General features: G+C 43.6%; 2 protein-coding genes across 4 annotated transcripts in view; both read right to left on the bottom strand.

The window, feature by feature from the left end:
* Nucleotides 1-630: 630 nt before the first annotated feature.
* FBXO22 (F-box protein 22) lies at nucleotides 631-8,158 on the bottom strand. 2 transcript variants are annotated; one of them, XM_054642534.2, is made up of 7 exons: nucleotides 7,991-8,157; nucleotides 7,769-7,901; nucleotides 6,944-7,031; nucleotides 6,442-6,537; nucleotides 5,413-5,577; nucleotides 4,916-5,081; nucleotides 631-3,871 (listed from the first exon to the last, which is right to left on the bottom strand). In XM_054642534.2, the coding sequence occupies exons 1-7, from the start codon at nucleotides 8,092-8,094 to the stop codon at nucleotides 3,442-3,444; spliced, it is 1,182 nt and encodes a 393-aa protein (XP_054498509.1). In that variant the 5' UTR covers nucleotides 8,095-8,157; the 3' UTR covers nucleotides 631-3,441. The 2 variants fall into 2 exon arrangements, with proteins under 2 accessions (XP_054498509.1, XP_054498510.1); XM_054642535.2 differs by lacking the exon at nucleotides 6,442-6,537 and having other exon boundaries at nucleotides 7,991-8,158.
* A 1,112-nt stretch (nucleotides 8,159-9,270) lies between these two features.
* The window catches only part of UBE2Q2 (ubiquitin conjugating enzyme E2 Q2), a 45,919-nt gene continuing 38,847 nt past the window's right edge, over nucleotides 9,271-16,342 (bottom strand). For both annotated transcript variants that reach the window (XM_054642425.2, XM_054642424.2), the window contains 6 exons: nucleotides 14,812-14,902; nucleotides 14,428-14,486; nucleotides 13,105-13,153; nucleotides 12,135-12,230; nucleotides 11,625-11,691; nucleotides 9,271-9,898 (listed from right to left, as the gene is read on the bottom strand). In XM_054642425.2, the coding sequence (XP_054498400.1) occupies nucleotides 9,867-9,898; nucleotides 11,625-11,691; nucleotides 12,135-12,230; nucleotides 13,105-13,153; nucleotides 14,428-14,486; nucleotides 14,812-14,902 (394 nt within the window). In that variant the 3' untranslated portion in view covers nucleotides 9,271-9,866. The remainder of the gene's footprint in view (nucleotides 9,899-11,624; nucleotides 11,692-12,134; nucleotides 12,231-13,104; nucleotides 13,154-14,427; nucleotides 14,487-14,811; nucleotides 14,903-16,342) is intronic.

Genomic DNA, 16,342 nt, shown 5'->3' with positions numbered 1-16,342 from the left:
CTAATACATTATATACCACATTTTGGTCCCTCACAGGATTCTCTTACTCAGACAAAAAGAGGCCATCTGCCATGGTCCATGTCTTTTCTTTTTGCCTTCAAAACACAAAGAGAATGTCTGGTTAGTCAGAGGCATAGAAAATGTGAACTGAACAGGTTTTATTTTCAACTTATTTCTAGCACTGGAGGCAGAAACCAGCACAAAATCAGGTATGTTCCCATAATGGCACATTACCAAGCAGGTCATTATATGGGATTTATAAGGTTGTATTGAAGAGAAGATTAGCTGAGAAAATTCATTAATTGAAAGGAGAGAAAATTCAGAACAGAGATTTCTTATCTCTGAAAGAAACAATCTGAAGATGTATAAAACCCTAGGTGTAGAGAAAATCTTTTGAGTAGTCCTGCTATTTACATTTGCCTCACTAGCTGAATACTCATTTAAGTAACTTTACCCACTTTAAAACCTCATGCTTGCTTCTTTTGAGAGACAGAAGTATCAATTTTGGCACTGCAAAACTTTCTGTCAATTATCTCTGCCTTTTGGTACATGCATTTTGTAAATAAATATATTTGGGGTTCTCTCAGGGGTTGTTGTGGTTGAAGAGCAAATAACAGCATGGAGGCAAAATGAATCTGGATGGCAAAACACTTTAATCACAGATGTTGCAATTTTATCACTTAGCCCATTTCCCTGTCACATGGAAGGCATGATGTGGCCTGGGACAGACATTCTAGTGGTTCCAGCTCTGTGCATGGCTCCAGGCTATTCATCTCCACACTTCCTGATGCTGGAGAGGATTCCTGGATTCTGATGCAGAGGCCCCCACCCTGCACCCCCTTTTCTGCACTAGGTTTATCTCTGAAGCTTCCTCAGCTACAGGACCTGCTGAGTGTCCCCTGCAGACCACTCTGTGCTTCTGGTTTAGCTGTGCCATTGTCTGAGCTCAGCATCAACTTCTCTGACCTTCTGGCAGAGTCTCTATTGAGGACCCGTGGTTGATCACCCTTCAACTGCTCTAACACAGCACCCAGTTAACCCTCCCAGGCTGCTCAGCATGGCTGCAGCACCAGGAATCCTATCTGCATTACAGAAATGAAACATTTCCTTCCTGTCCCGTTAAACATGAACCTTATGCACACACAAAGGGCCAAATGTGCCATTCTGGTTATACTGAAATAACACAGTCACCTCCCAGCAAGGGGCTTCTCTGAAAATTGAACCACACTCTATTTCCAGATACATTTCCCTCTAAATGAACTGAATGTTGTCCAAGTCACACCCACACTTACTAATCTTCCATCACAAGTGGCCACTGGGAGTTCACAGCTCATTCTATCTTCTAATTAAAAAAACCCATCATCAATCAGTACAGCCATGGGGAAATGCTGTCTGTGCTCAACTGACACAACAGTTAATGCTCAGGACAGATACACCCCTACTAAAGCTTGCTAGGCCAAGTTCAGGAAAAGTTTTAACTAGACATGGAATAAAGCTGGTAGCTGAAGTCTTCCTTGGTACATTTAAAGCAAAACTTGTTACTTTGTTGTACAACATACAGGTATTTTCTTTTTACTACACTGAAAATGGACCAGCTGCTTGATTTAGCATTTAGAAATCTGGTGATATGGTGCAAAATCAATCTTACTTTCTTGTCATTCTATGACTACGTGAAAATAAAAGGGAGGAAAGAATTTAAAAAGCAGCAAATATATTACTAGCTATACTGAGACTATGCTGAATTTACTTACTTGGTACTGCATGCCAGCTGCAGCAATCAAAACAGGTGACTGATGTAAAAGCATGGGAAAAACATGCAGAAGCACAAGTCTTACTTAAAGTCTCTATATAAATATAATATAGCCAGATCTTGTGTGTCCCACAATTCCAAATTTAAGAGCAAAAAACTTCCTGTAGAAATTCAAAGATAGATAGACTTATTTCTAAGCACTCTGGATTTAAAAGATTGTAATCACACTACAGGAGAAGAGGCAACCACTATATTCTGAGCCACACAGTTGAGCAACTGGAATTCAGTTCAAGGTGGTGAGCCCAGCTGAACTCTTAGCTGGACAACATCTTTAAATAAAAGATTTTTCTCTAAGAATAGAAGGCAAGTTACTTTGACATACTTCTACCTTTATTTAACAAGTACTTTGTTTACTTTTCTCTAAAGATTTTCATTGATTTTATCTAGTAAAACTTCAGTTTTGTAAATAGGACTCTGGGAAAGTTCTGCATCTCTCTAGAAATAAAATCCAGGAAATGGTAGATTTAATGCATCAGTAGTTTTTCTAGAGTGCTTTATATGCATAAATAGAGCACATCAAAGTAGTTTCTTTCTACATTTGGGTTTGGGTTTGCCACTGACACTAAATTGGGAGGAGCTGTCAACTCTCTAAAGGACAGAGGCCCTGCAGAGACATGGACAAAGAGCAATCACCAACCACATGAAATGTAACAGTGGCAAGTGCTGGATTCTGCACCTGGACAGGGCAGCCCTGGCTGTGTGTATGGAATGGGGAGCAGGAGGGTGGAGGGCAGCTCTGGGAGGGGAGCTGGGGTCAGTGGCAAGCTGGCTCTGAGCCAGCCGTGCCCTGGCACCCAGGAGGGCCAATCATGTCCTGGGGCATCAGGCCCAGCACTGCCAGCCAGGCAGGGAGGGACTGTCCTGCTCTGGGGCAGTCTCCAGTGCTGGGGGCAGTTCTGGGCACTGCTGTATAAAAAAGGCATCAAGTTTAGAGGGGGTCCAGAGGAATGCCATGAGGAAGTGAAGGATCTCGAGGGGAAGCCTTATGAGGAGTGGCTGAGGACACTTGGTTTGCTCAGCCTGGAGGGGAGGAGACTGAGGGGAGACCTCATTGTGGTCATCAATATCTCTTCACTCTCATGACCAGTGCCAGAACTCGAGGAAGTGGCATGAAGCTGAGTCAGAGAGGTTTAGGTTGGATATCAGGAAAAAGTTTTTCACCCAGAGTGGCTGGACACTGGAACAGGCTCCCCAGGAAAGCAGTCAGAGCACCAAACCCTGCCTGAGCTCAAGAAGAGTTTGGACAACACTCTCAGGCACTTGGTGGGATTCTTGGGGTGTCCTGTTCAGGGCCATGAGTTGGACTCAACGATCCTGATGGGTCCCTTCCAATTCAGCATATTCTACCATTTGTAGAAACCATTTTCATTTTGGAAGAAAGAGGCTTTCTTCAAATGCAGAATTCCATCAAATATAATTTCCTGCAATTCTGATGTGTACAGGGGATTACAAGAAATGCAAGGCTTTCTCACAGATATTACAGTAAACTCTATTGCAACTACAAGACTCAATAACATTACCAAAATGATGTTTATGTTTTGGAAGGGGCTTTGACTGCAAGATGTCCATTCTTCCAGACTTCTCAGCTCTCTGGAATGAAACAAACAGCTCACTGAAGCATTAAACCTTACTTATGCTTGGTTTGCTTTAGTTGAACCAAGGTGAATAAGAGTCATAACAGTAGTATAACCATGAAGCAGGTCATCCTTTATGTCATTACATTCTCTTAACACGAAATTCCCAGTAACTATTCGATCACATCCTATTTCCCCATGTCCGAAAAAGCCAAAGAGGGGCACATTTGGAAAGAACTTCCTAAATGCATCAGCTTCCATATTCCTTTTGGTTTTGTAATGCCGATATCCTCTGCCGACGCAGGCAAACATGAAGCCAATGGTGTTGTGCTCGGGGATGTTCGCTGCTTTGAGACGCTGCATGGCTGCTTCTGCTGTCCTCTCATCAGCCACATCCTGGTCTAGCAGGACAGTGGCACTCTGGATCTGGGGGCCGCTGAAAGCCAACCCAACCACACCGCAGGCGTCACCAGGCTGGGCGTGGTTACTGAAAGGCAACGGCACCGAGTTAGAGCATTCTGGGGGAAGCACTCCTCAGCAGCCTGAACTGCTGCTGCAGCAGCCCTGGGTGCACAGCAGCTGACACTGCAGTGATTCTGATACCAGCCAAAGTTAGAAAGCAAATCAAAGACTTCATATTTTAGCAATGTTTTTTGTGTAGCAACCTTTCACAAAGAAACCTTCCATATCCATTACTAGGTATTAACCATAAACTTGTTTCACTCATTCCAAACTCAGTAGTTTGTGTATGTCACAGCTCTGCAATTCAACTAAAACATCAGTTAAACTTAGGACAAGCAAAGGCACTGAGGATTTATACAGTAAAGCAGGGCAGCAGTCAGTAAAGGTTTTGGATTCATGTTGCTTTAAATTGGTTGGCCAGGACACACGGGGTCAAGTAGTTACATACTTAACCTTTATCTGCAGGGACTTTACTTAAGGTCAGCTCTCTTATCTGGGGCAATGGCCCAGACTGATGGCAAATCAGATGCAAGGAACACGTTGATATTAGTATGGACTCCAGGCCCGCAGTGGGACGAGAGGAGCTATGGGGATGGCTCCACAGGACGGAATGCCACGTCCTCCAGCAGCCAGGGCACATCAGGTGAGCTCCTGGGCACAGCCTTGCTGTGTGTGTGCAGCTACTGCTCCGTGCTGTGAGCCAAACTGAGGCACATACACGCACACATGTTCACATCCCGGGCTCTGTCACAACAGGCACTCATTTACCTGCACTCCAGAGATGAATGCTGACTGCAATAAACACACAAAGGTATCTGAAGCTAGAAATTGCCTTTCCATTGGGTTTCTCCTAGCTGGGTTTCCAGAATCCAAACTGCAACACAGCCATACCAAGCTTCCAGCTTTTCTGGCTACATCACAGTGTAGTAGTTGTGGCATTTTTCCCTTTAAGAAATTGTTATTTTCCTACTGGTAAAGGGGATTTTCAATATAACTAGAAGGCTATGGATCTGCAATGTTTCTCTCACGTTAAATCTTTTTCATCATTTACCTTGAAAAAAATACCTACTTCTCAGAGGTCAGTGATGTAAAGCTCTCCACTTGTCCTCCAGCCAGGATGATACTTTTCTCATTCAATGGATTGACTATTTGATGAAGAAATCGAGTAGCTCCAGTCTTCCAGGAGTTGTAGCCAAACAGAAGAACAACACGGAGATCTGGGTTATTCTTCAGACCTACAAACAAAAGCCAACACTGATCCCCTTATTTTTAAATCCTGAACTCTGAAGTCCAACCATTCTAGTTTCTCCTCAAATATTACATCACACCTCCCTCTGAACAGCTCCACTTAAAATGTAACTGAAGGAACTGGAAACCGATACTCAGGATAACTTCTCCTTACTGCTCCAGGGACTGGGAGGAGCAGAGATGCACAGTCACCAGCTGGAGCCCCACAGAGGATCTTGGAGCCAGTGCAGAAGCTGCTGGTTCTACTCAGAACTCCACTGGCACCTCAGAGAGCAGCATCTCACAAAAAGCCCACATAAAGGAGAGAAAATGACATACCTGCTTCAGCAAACTTGCTTTCATCAAAGACCCTGTTCTTCACGTCTTTAGAAAAATGAAAGGTATGAATTTTCACCCCATCAATTTTGGGAAACAACAGAGCAAACCCAGCTTCACCCTCTTCAATTTCTTGAGGTTGATTGCTGCTTGAACCCATTGGAGTAACTACAGAGACAAAACCAAGCATCTTGTGTTCAGAGATTCTAATACATTCATTTACATGACACAGGCAGAAAGAGGTTGAACAGCTCAGGTGATATTAAACATGATAATCTATTTCCATAACAACTTATCTAACTGAAAACTGTGATTTTTTTGTTAATGTTTTGGAAAGATGAAACGTGTAGGTCCTGCTGGCTATTGATCCCACTGAAGTCAGTTTTGACATGGAGACATGGATATATTTACACATATCTCCCCAGGCACATCAAATAAAAACATTAGGAAAACAAGAACAGTGCAATAGAAGCTTTCCTGCCAACTTCTGCAGGCACACAGACATACTCAAGTTTTTAAGGTATCCAATAAGCATGTGATGACAGTATAAAGCAAAACTGACACAAAAATTGGGAGTGTACTATTAAAATATGACAGTGACAACAATCAAATACCTTACTTATAATGTGGAAAGCGAATTTAAGGTGAGAAACTATAAAAAACCAAATTTCTAATGATAAAAGTGAAGCATGAGAAAAATCCTGCCACAGGAGGCCGTGAATTTTCCAGTTACTGCATATGCCTCCTGCTAGACCATTACAAACAGGCATGTACCAGGATGCCCTCTACAGTTAGTCACAATATGACTGAAATGTATCCATAAATCCAAGCAACATTCAATAAGTACATTAAGGTTCCAGGGAAAGCTGCCTGCCCAATTAAATTAACCCTTTTAATGATAACTGCAATACATGAAGTAAGCTCCACGTCACTTAGCAGCAACACTGAACACCTTAAAATTGAAGCCAGCGCTGAACAATGGAGATGACACCTTCAAGCTGACCTCTCAAAACCCACACATTTTGCTCCTACCTACAATCCCTGGGGTGACCAGTCCAAGAACCTGACATCGCTTTGGCAACAACTTTTCAAGTGCGAGAGCTGTTTCTTTACTGTTTCTTTTTCTGGCTGTTAAAATAAGAAGAAACAAAAAAACCCCAAAAACATCAGAGAGCAGTAAAAGTGCATTCTGAGCAAATCCCACAGCCAACCCCGTCCTGTTTAACCAATGCTGCCCATCAGTGGCCGCCCTGGTAACAGCACGCTGGTCTGTGCTGCTCCCTGAGAGCACAGAGCTGCCGGCAGGCAAACACACTCAGCGTCCTCCACAGAAGGGAAAGGAACCCATCTGTGCACGTTAACAAAGATCTGTGAGCTGCTCCCTACCTCAAATGCAATACTACACAGTCATGGTTTCTGCAAAACATTTCCTTTCCACTGAAACCAAACCACAGAGAATTCCCCCTCAGCTGACTGTGCTCTGCTTACATCCCAGCGTATCTTTAAATGGAAGTGAGTTAGGTGCAGGCTTTACCTTTCTTTTGCTCGTGACACTCCTCGTGCCCGCTGAAGGTCTCTGCATCAGCGATGTAGAGCACGGTCTGGGGCAGCACGTGCACCTTCTGCAAAGACACGGGTGGAGGAGTACATTAGACAGGGCAGAGTGGAGGGAAACTGGGGGCAGAAACGGAGGAGAAACTGCTCCTGCTCCACCGCCAGCCCTCGTCCGTCCCCTCCGCCCTCACCAGGCTCCTGTCAGCCAGTACATAACCTCTCATTAGCCTCAGAAGTGCCCAGAGGAACTTCTGCCCACAGGCAGGAAGCTGACCCAAACCTCACAGAAGCGAGAACAGCTCAGCAGACTGGTCCATGACTCTACTCCTTCTTTTAGCACTGTCTAAACTCCTTGCATTCATGGTTGTTGGCATCTACTGTTCACCAGTGCTGATGCTGGGAAACAGTGTAGAGGCGCTTCTTGTCCCAGCTGGTTTAACACTGATCTGCTGAGGCCTGTCAACTGCGGAAGACCCCGACATCAATCTTTTGTGTAGTGAAGGCCCAGCACCAGGTTAATACTGAAAAGAAATCCTTCCAGGCAGATTAGTCCTGCAGTGTTTACTCAGTGTCTCCCAGCCTAAGAGGGTTAACCTTTTAACAAGATTGCCGCGATGAACAGATGTGCCCTGAACTGCAAATCCTCGGCGTTTTGATCGGTGTATTAACACGCAACACTTGAACTGTCAAAACCACCTACGCCTCCGAACACGTCCCTTTTGCCGGGAGGTTGGAAGAAGCGCGTTCAGCGTTTAAACGAAGGCGCCGAGTTCTCGACCCTCGCGCCCCCTCAGCCGCCCCTCACCTCGAGCTCGCGGGCCAGCGCGCGCACCAGCGCGTGGTTCTCGGCGGGGCCCGGCTCCAGCGCCGACACCCACGCGATTCGCTGCCGCGTCCGCAGCGTCCGCCGGGCACACTCCCTCCATAGCCGGCATACGCTGCAACACAACACGGACACACCGCGTCGGCCGCACCGCCCCCGCCAACCGGAGCCGGCCACCGCCCACCCCACAGCCCCAGCCCTTACCAGGCGGCGCGCAGCAGCGCCTTGGTGGGCAGGAAGCCGAGGACACGCTCCACCACCTCGGCGAGGTTGGCGAGGACGTAGCTGCCCTTCGCCGCGGATTCCATGGCCCCGCCGCCTCCCCGGCCCCGCTGCCCTGCGTCACCCGCGCGCCTCCGCACCTGAGGCAACTTCCGGTCAGCGCGAGCGGGCACAAGCCCCGATAGTGGCGCCGCCTGGCGGCGGGGAGGACCCGTCCCGCTCTCACCTCCCCCCTTCCCGCGCGCCCCGGGCCCCAGCACGGACACAGCGCTTCGTAAAATGCTTTTTATTCATAAACTTGATGCAAGTTTACAAATTACTGTACATTGCCAAGGAACTCTGCCAGAAGAAATGGAACCCAAACCGAAGCGTGCGCCGCAGGGCGGAGGCCGGGGCCGCCGCAGCCCCGCCGTGCCCGGCCAACGGCACAGCCCCGGCGCTCGGCCCGCGAACAGCGCGCACCGGGCACCGGGAGCGCCGCCAAAGCTCGCCCAGGTCGTTTCTTTCGAGCTAAAAACTGGATCTAGAAGCAAATGCACAAGGACCCGCGGGCGCCTGATAGAGAAAAGAGCACAAGTTCGATAGTCAACTAAAAAAAACCCCATAAAAACATGCTTCTGCACTTCTGAAAGTGCTTAATCCATGGAACACACCCTTCGCTCGGCCCCGAGGAGTGCACAGGCCTAAGGACTAGTACTACAACCAAAATAAGAGTCGATTCTGGTAAGGCAATGGAATTGTGTAAGTACACAGACCCAGACTCATCTCCTAATAAAGAAAGAACAGTTCCCATTAGTCTTTCAATAACAAAACCACCGTCATGACTATGGCAGCATTTCTTATGCCTCTGAATTGGATGACATTGTTTTTGTACTTTATTGTAGTTTTTATATAAAAATTTTTCATTCGTGGACTTTCATCTCAATTTGTGCCAATCACTTTATAAGTTCATTAGTTTAGAAATGATTGCAACAGCCCGTTAATAAAATGGAACACCTAAAACGGTTTTTAGTATTTTAAATAACTTCAAGCTTCATACTGTGGCTCTTCTTGTTAAGGAGGTTGAGCCAACAAGTAGCAGGAACAGCCCAGCAAGTTCTGACGCCCCAGTGGAAGTGACTAGTTACAAGGTTTTATTGGCACAGCCTTGCTCTGCATAAAAACAAAAAACCAAAACAAAATAAAAAGGAAAAAACCAAACAAAAAAAATTAAAATAATCTAAACAAAGAGCATCTTTTCCAATAAACAGTTCATATTCTCATACAGCCATGAAAAATGTTTAATGACTTAACATACATGTGTTTTTCCTATATCAGTAATTTGGAAAATACTACAAACGCTGTCATTTTAGACCAGAAAAACTACTGTGATTTGCAAGAACTGACATTTCCTAAAACAGTATTAAACAATGTATTAAACTTCTTGGCTTTAAATGAAACAATACAATGCAAGTCTCTGCAGTCTGCATTTTGCAAAAAGTAAGAAATACACAGAAGTGTGTGAACAACTCACTCCTATTGTATGATCTTTAGTAAGTTGATAGCCTGCTGCAGGGAGAGTTTATGCTTTCAAATAAAAAAAGGGAGAAGGGAGGGCGTGGCCCAAATCTGCCTAATCCATAAGAACAAATATGGTAAAGGCCCAAACTGCTCAGTCCAGATGCCTAAGAAGAGCGGAATGGTAAGGCTGTAACTTATACTGTACGTGTCAGTTGACAGATTATCCACTAACTTATCTAATAGCTAAAGTCCTCAGTACAGCTGTTATAGGGGCACTCATAGCTTGAGTCTGTGTTGGAAAACATAAAAAAGAGCTTGTTTTGTTGACATTGGTCCAGGTATACAACAGTCCTCAGCATTAGCCATCTTCTTTTGGAGGAGTGTACCAGCCTGTGGAGAACAGAGACATGTTAGGTACCAACGCTGCTGTGTCCACACCATCCTACTCTTCACCTGGGAGATGGAACCTGGCTCAGTCCTTCCCTCTTGGGGCAGGCCAAGCTCAGCACGAGCTGAGCACACTTACTTAGTGCCCTAAATGTGAGTAAGTCAGCAGTGGGAGACAAACCATGTGGCACATTCCAGGATCTGCTCTGGTATTTGGGTGTGCACACACAGATTTGTGAACAGCAGCTATCCTGAGCTGGACAAGCTGAACACCAACAAGGGGAAGCTGCTGAAGAAGGAACATTGCTCTAACCAAACTTAACAGAAGAGAGGTAAAACCCCCAAGTCTTCAAGCTACTTAAAACATAGACATACAAACATGACTGCACTGGGACACTTATATAAATCCCATTTTGTGTAGAGTTAGCCATGCACAAGCAACCAAACGGTTTATCCTACTTCTGCCAATCTTACTGTAGGAATAAGCTCAGAAATGGCCATTGAATAACTGGTCTCCTGACATAATTTGGCAAGTTTAACAGCTGAATCATACCTGATCAGGTGTGCACTGCTTTTTCTAGTAACCTCCAGAGCTGCAATCTAAATTCTCCCAGCCCCTCTTGTAACATTTCATTTAAATGTGTGTACAGTGACTACAAGGCCTATTTGTGCTGGCCCAGAGAGCACATAGCAGCTCTAAGCTTAAAACACCCTTCACAGCAGCACTGAGTACTGTGAATGCTTTGTGTTCAGCTCCTGAGGCAGCACTGATCACTTGTAGCACACACAAGTAAGCAGCCACGCTGGCTTTTGTAGCAAACAAAAAGAGCAAAAGGCTCAGTGAACAGCAAGATCAAAACACTGTAAAAGTGGAGATGATGTTCAAGTCATGATCTTTGATCTCCCTCCCAAGAGTACAGGTGTTCTGGCCCGTGTTAGCAGCAGGGAAATTGAGGTGCTCACTGCAGTCACACAAACACTTTCACAATAACCTCAACTCCTGGAGGACACTGTGTCCAACCCAGAGCCCTGAACATCACAGAAGTGTAACTGCACTGACTCCCTCATCACAGGACCAGAGTACCAATTCTGCTGACTACCTTTATGTAACATGTAAGCTACTTAAACCTTCCAAAGCCTCAGGCTTCTCATACTGCCACAGGGAATTCAATTATACCTGAAGCACTTGTACACTTGTTTTATGCAGGAGAGACTTTAGAGTAAAAAAGCCCACACCGAAACAGGTATTTCCCTATTCTATTGTACACTTTCCCAGCTAGTACACCTCACTTGGACTTGTATTTTTCAGTTTCAGGTCTTTTTCCCCACTTTCTCTCTTCATTAATATTTCCACATAGGTTCTTGACACATTGAAACAAAATCTTCCAGGGAAAGGGATAAACTCCCAGCAGATACTCTGCCAATATGAAGAGTCCCTAAAGCTACAGTAACAATGAGGTTCCTGGATCGACTGGATGAACATGAAATGCAGCTGCCTCTCAAAAGCTGCAGGAACACACACAACATTCAAGTAAACTGGAAAAGTTGCAATGATCTCAGTCAAGTTCTTTGAGCACTACTGTTTTTCTAGTGCAAGAAAAAAAGAAGGAAGAAACATTTATGGTCTTCCCAAGCCAAAATAAGACACTTTGTCACTTCAAGTTTCTCTGCGGCAAACAGCAATTCCCAGGGTGCTGTGCAGACAAGAACAAAGAGGCAATATACATACCATTTTTCTCATGTATTTGTACTAGTGACTTATAGGACTGCTGTGCTCTTGCTAGATTATATTGATTCTGAAAGGAGAAAAAAACTCATATAAAAACCTGCATCTAGACATGCAAGACTCAAAACCAGTTCTAACAAGGAAATTCTACAGTGGGCTTAAAAATAAACTCCATGCACAATGTTAGAACATTCCTGGCTTTCAAGATTCCCTTCTTAGAGCCAGAAATTCCAAATCCTCCCAATTCTAATTGTCCTTCCCCCTCCCCTCCCTTGCCAATACAAGGATAGCAAAAGCCTACCCTGCCCACCCCAAGGCTTTATCTACCTCATACGCTTGTAATTACATAAAAAATATTTAATTGCCAATAAAATACTTATAGAGTCCCCAGACAATTTGAAATGCATATATATATTTGCAATTCTGTCACTAAGCACCTTCTATGCAAGTCAGCAAGTAAATGGAAGGCCAGCAGTGATTTGTGGAGTTGAGAACCACAGCACCACAATTTACCTTATTGGCTCCAAACTGTACTCTGGCTTTTCCTTTGACTAAAGTGGCATTGATCTGCATGATGACTGATTCTATTGAGTAGGCACTGCTCCAGCCCTGGAGGAGGAAAGGAATGCTAACATACAACATGTACTCACTTCTTGTGCTCACCTTGCAAATCTGTTTTGGAACACATGCTTTGGGATTTTTTTTTCCTGCATTCCAGATTCAATTACTAATTTTCAGTTAATATTTATTTTCCAAAGAAAATCTGTAGAATTATATACGGTCCTAGTACTAAGAATTCTTAGAAGAATTAAAAGACTGAATTATATTTCCAAAATACAGCAAGACAGGAACAAAAAAATCTCCATCCTTACACCATTGACATATTTTCAGCAATATCACAACAGAAATTACAACTCCATTTTCCAAGAAGTAGAAAAGACTGATCTCTAATGAAGTCAGCTCAGAAGTTGTAAGAATTCTGCTCATCTCTGGCATTGCTTTACCTTCCAGAGCTCACAAGAGTTTCTGCCAGAGCCTGTAAGTAAGTTACTTCATTAATTTACTTATTTTAAAGAGAAAATCACTCTGTCTGCACAAATCATCTATGACTACAATCATCTGTATTCCTCACTTCTCCAGAGCTGACTTTATGCAGTTGAAGAGGCTTCTAGAAAAGAAAACAACTTGTCTTGCTCCCCAGAGCTCACTCCCCACGCTGCCTTCCTCACAGAGATCTGGGAGCTCCAAGCTGAGCTGCTCACACTGCCTCCTCTTCCTCACATCTCCTGTAAGCCAGCCAAGGCAGAAAAGATCCCAAACAAGATCAGCCAGGCAAATCTTGTGGGACTGAGGTTTAATTCCACTATGTTTCCTTTGGAATGTGTAATTTATTCCACACAGGGATTCTTCAACTCAAGAGATGCACCTATTTTCATTATTTTCAGGCATGTTTTATTATCCAGATAACAGAGCTCATATTCACCTGTTTAGTAAGAAGTTCCATGCATAATGCACCTCCACCTAGGACATACCTAGAAACAAATGTGAAAGAAAATATACTTGCCATCAGCAGTTAGTAAAAAGGTACAAGTGCTCACAGCACTTTAAGCTCTTGCCAGCTTGTTTGTTCAATTCTTTGTTCATAAAGCTGAAATGCCCTTTAACCAGTAATATATTGTAACTAGTTAGCCATGTCATACCTGGGCAAAGAAAATTAGCATAGTGAGACAAAAAAAGCTATTTGCTAACTAGACTTAGTTTAAACCACTGACTGAGCTACTCTGCATAACTGCAGAGACCATGGAAAAAGGGAAGTTACTTTTTATGGCTACTCTACATATACATGGTACAGATGTGTAGCTAAAAGAAAACAACATTCAATTGTGTAAAGAAGTTCAACACCATTTCAAACAGTGCAGGTGCACTTAAAAATAACATGAGATAACCAGATCTTTTCTTGCTCTTTCTATGTAAATACCTTTTTTAAATTTCAAAAATACTTTATCTATTGTGCTTACTGGGACTCAGCAGAAAACCTGAGCAGGACAAAAGCTGGACTGAGGGAAGAGAATTTACCACTGCCAAAATGTATTCTCCTCTATGATCAAGACATTTATGCCTCATAGATCCATATGACATTCAGAGGGAAATGACCACTGAAAAGCCATCCTTTTTTCATTCTAAAAAGAAGTCTGACTACAATCAAATTAGAATCCAATGAATTTTTTGGTGTTTGGGTCTGCTTGTTTAATTTTGAAATAGCAGCACCCCTCAGGAACCCTATTTAACTGCACTAACCATTTACTGAATTAAAGAAGAATACACAACAATTCAAATCACATAAGAAGCAGCACCAGCTATCACAGACTGCATTTTCAAAAACAAGTATCATTTCCTGTCACCAGGAGATGCATGAAAGCCTTGGCAGGTGAATTTAGTTGTCTCTCCAATGGATATATACAAGTCCAACAGACAGCACTTCAAACATGCTTTAGATGACATTTGGAGCATGTTTTCAACAAAATTTTGTGGTTTTGGATTAGCATTTGAGGGATTTTTAAACAAAAACTTTATGGCAGTGCTACCAGCAAGAGAGAGACAAGTAAGACTTTACAGCAAACTTAAGGCAACCCAGGAATCAAGACCCATTCAAAGCACCAACCCAAAGCACCCTACAAGAGGAGAAGGAAGAGCAACGTTAACCCCCCCCAGAGGTCAGTTCTTACACATATGGCAGGCACAGAGTTTTTCAGGTTGTAACATTTTTACCACAAAGCACAATTTCTGCAGGGCAGCTCAAACCTACCCTCCCGTGAGCACAGGAGACACCACTCGCACAAAGGGAGGATCAAAAGGGAAGTTATCCTGGGAAGAAAAATAAAAAAACAGGTTAAGGAAAATACTGTGACATTGCTTCCCAATCAGAAAGTATTTCAATAGCCTTATTTGTCAAATCAGATTTGAAGTACTACAATTTTTCAGTTGTGTAAAAATTCACTTTCCATAGTATTGGCTAAAAAGCTTTTTTTGGGAAGCTTCAGAGATTAACTTAAAAGTTAGTTTTCTTTTCCCACCCTTTTTTTTAGACCACAGATCCATTATTACCCAAGTAACAGCTGAAGGTCATTTCAGTAATTTTCTATAGTAAGCCTCAAATTTAACTGCAGCTTTTTGCCCTACAGACACTTACCTTAAAAGAGAAGTTGAGTAAAATGTATTCTACACCTTCTTTTTCTTTTAAGACCTGAAGATCACTATGCAGTGGGCTATCAGGATCAACCCTGTAAAAGCAGCAGGGGGGAGACCATGGATCAAGTTAATATTTTCAATACCTGTAAAACAGTAGTTCCTCTTAAATACTTTCTTTATGTAATTGTAGTTTAGAAATTGCAGTTCAGGGTGAAATGTAGGAAATTATTGCCCCTTTTACCAAGTAAAAACTTTGCCACAAGATCAGCATAAAAGCTTGCTACAACATTCCCAAGGCTATCAAGTGTTGCTTAAACATAGCACAAAATAAGCTGTTTATTTGAAAAGAGCAATTTTAATTCTCTTCAGTTCAGTTGTGTTCAAATAAGAGGGGAGAAAAACAGGAAGACTGTAGTCATTTAGTTTTCAGCACATAGTTAGTGAATCCTTTATGGAATATGTAATTGTAATTCTGCATCAGCTGTTAAAAGCAATCTGCATCAGCAGAAGTACTAAAGCCAGCAGCTTCTGCTCAGCAGAATTTCAGCAACTGTTTGTTCCAAAATGCTGGTGGTTAGCAGCCTGGCCATTAATGCAGACCCTACTGGGTTAATCTGACACCTCATCTGCTTTTAAATAGAAGAGACTAGTCAAAAACACCTGCAGCAAGCCAAAGCAGATGCTAAAGGGACTGAAAGGCCCTTAAACCTAATCCCCTACTACAGCTGAAACTACAAAGTTGGAAGATCTCATTTCAGAACTTCTTGGGCAGGTGGTCCCCATCCTACCAGTGTGAAGTTATTTCAGAAGAAAATCTTCCAGTGCTTAGGAACCTCTCATTTCAAGCCATGGCTTTTGCTGTGCCAGTTCAAAGGGATTTGTTCTAAGTAACAATACTGTTCCTTCCTCACATGGGCTCTTTCCTCTGCACATCTACCCCTCAGCTACTCTGCACATAGTGCATTTGTTTCCAGACACTTTTTGCTGCAATAAACAAACACAACAATTCTTTTCTTAGACATTCTGGAAGGCATTTGCTGCATGTACTCCATTTCCTCTTTTCTGAAGGTAGAAAATGAGACCTGTTCACATCACTTGAACAGAGATTTCAAATCACTGCACATGGTTTGAGCACTTGGTTACAGACACACTCAATAGGAAAGGCCTCCAATAACGTGACACAGATTTCTCTGATGTGTCATTCCTGCCACTTTCAGCCTCAAAACCTCTACATGCCCATGATTACACTAAGAAGGAAACAAAACTATTTCAGCAGCTGGTGACCCAGGTTGCACAAGGCAACAATTCCTACACGCAGGTCAACTACTGTGCTGAAAAAACAGCCTCTGTCCTTCTCCCCCAGGACATCTCTGAACCCATGGAAGCTCTTCCATCCACTGCCAGCTGCTGCAGCCACCCAGCACAGCCTGGGTAGGCTCCTCCTTCCTTTAGGGCACTGTATAGGGATGCCAGCAGATGATCCTGTTACCAGGAATAATTCCACTCTAACACCTCTAGGATTGAAGTTACAG

The sequence above is a fragment of the Agelaius phoeniceus genome, chromosome 13 (genome assembly GCF_051311805.1).
Source record: "Agelaius phoeniceus isolate bAgePho1 chromosome 13, bAgePho1.hap1, whole genome shotgun sequence".
Lineage (NCBI taxonomy): Eukaryota > Metazoa > Chordata > Aves > Passeriformes > Icteridae > Agelaius > Agelaius phoeniceus.
The sequence above is the reverse complement of the archived record's forward strand: the minus strand, read 5'-3'. Positions and strand labels throughout refer to the sequence as shown.

Bases quoted from the DNA above. Each gene is read 5' to 3' on its own strand.
- FBXO22 (XM_054642534.2), bottom strand. From the start codon at position 8,094: ATGGAATCCGCGGCGAAGGGCAGCTACGTCCTCGCCAACCTCGCCGAG. The intron at 7,902-7,990 runs GTAAGGGCTGGG...GTTGTGTTGCAG, and splicing joins GCGCTGCTGCGCGCCGCCTG to CGTATGCCGGCTATGGAGGG. The intron at 6,538-6,943 runs GTAAAGCCTGCA...TTATTTTAACAG, and splicing joins GTGTCACGAGCAAAAGAAAG to CCAGAAAAAGAAACAGTAAA.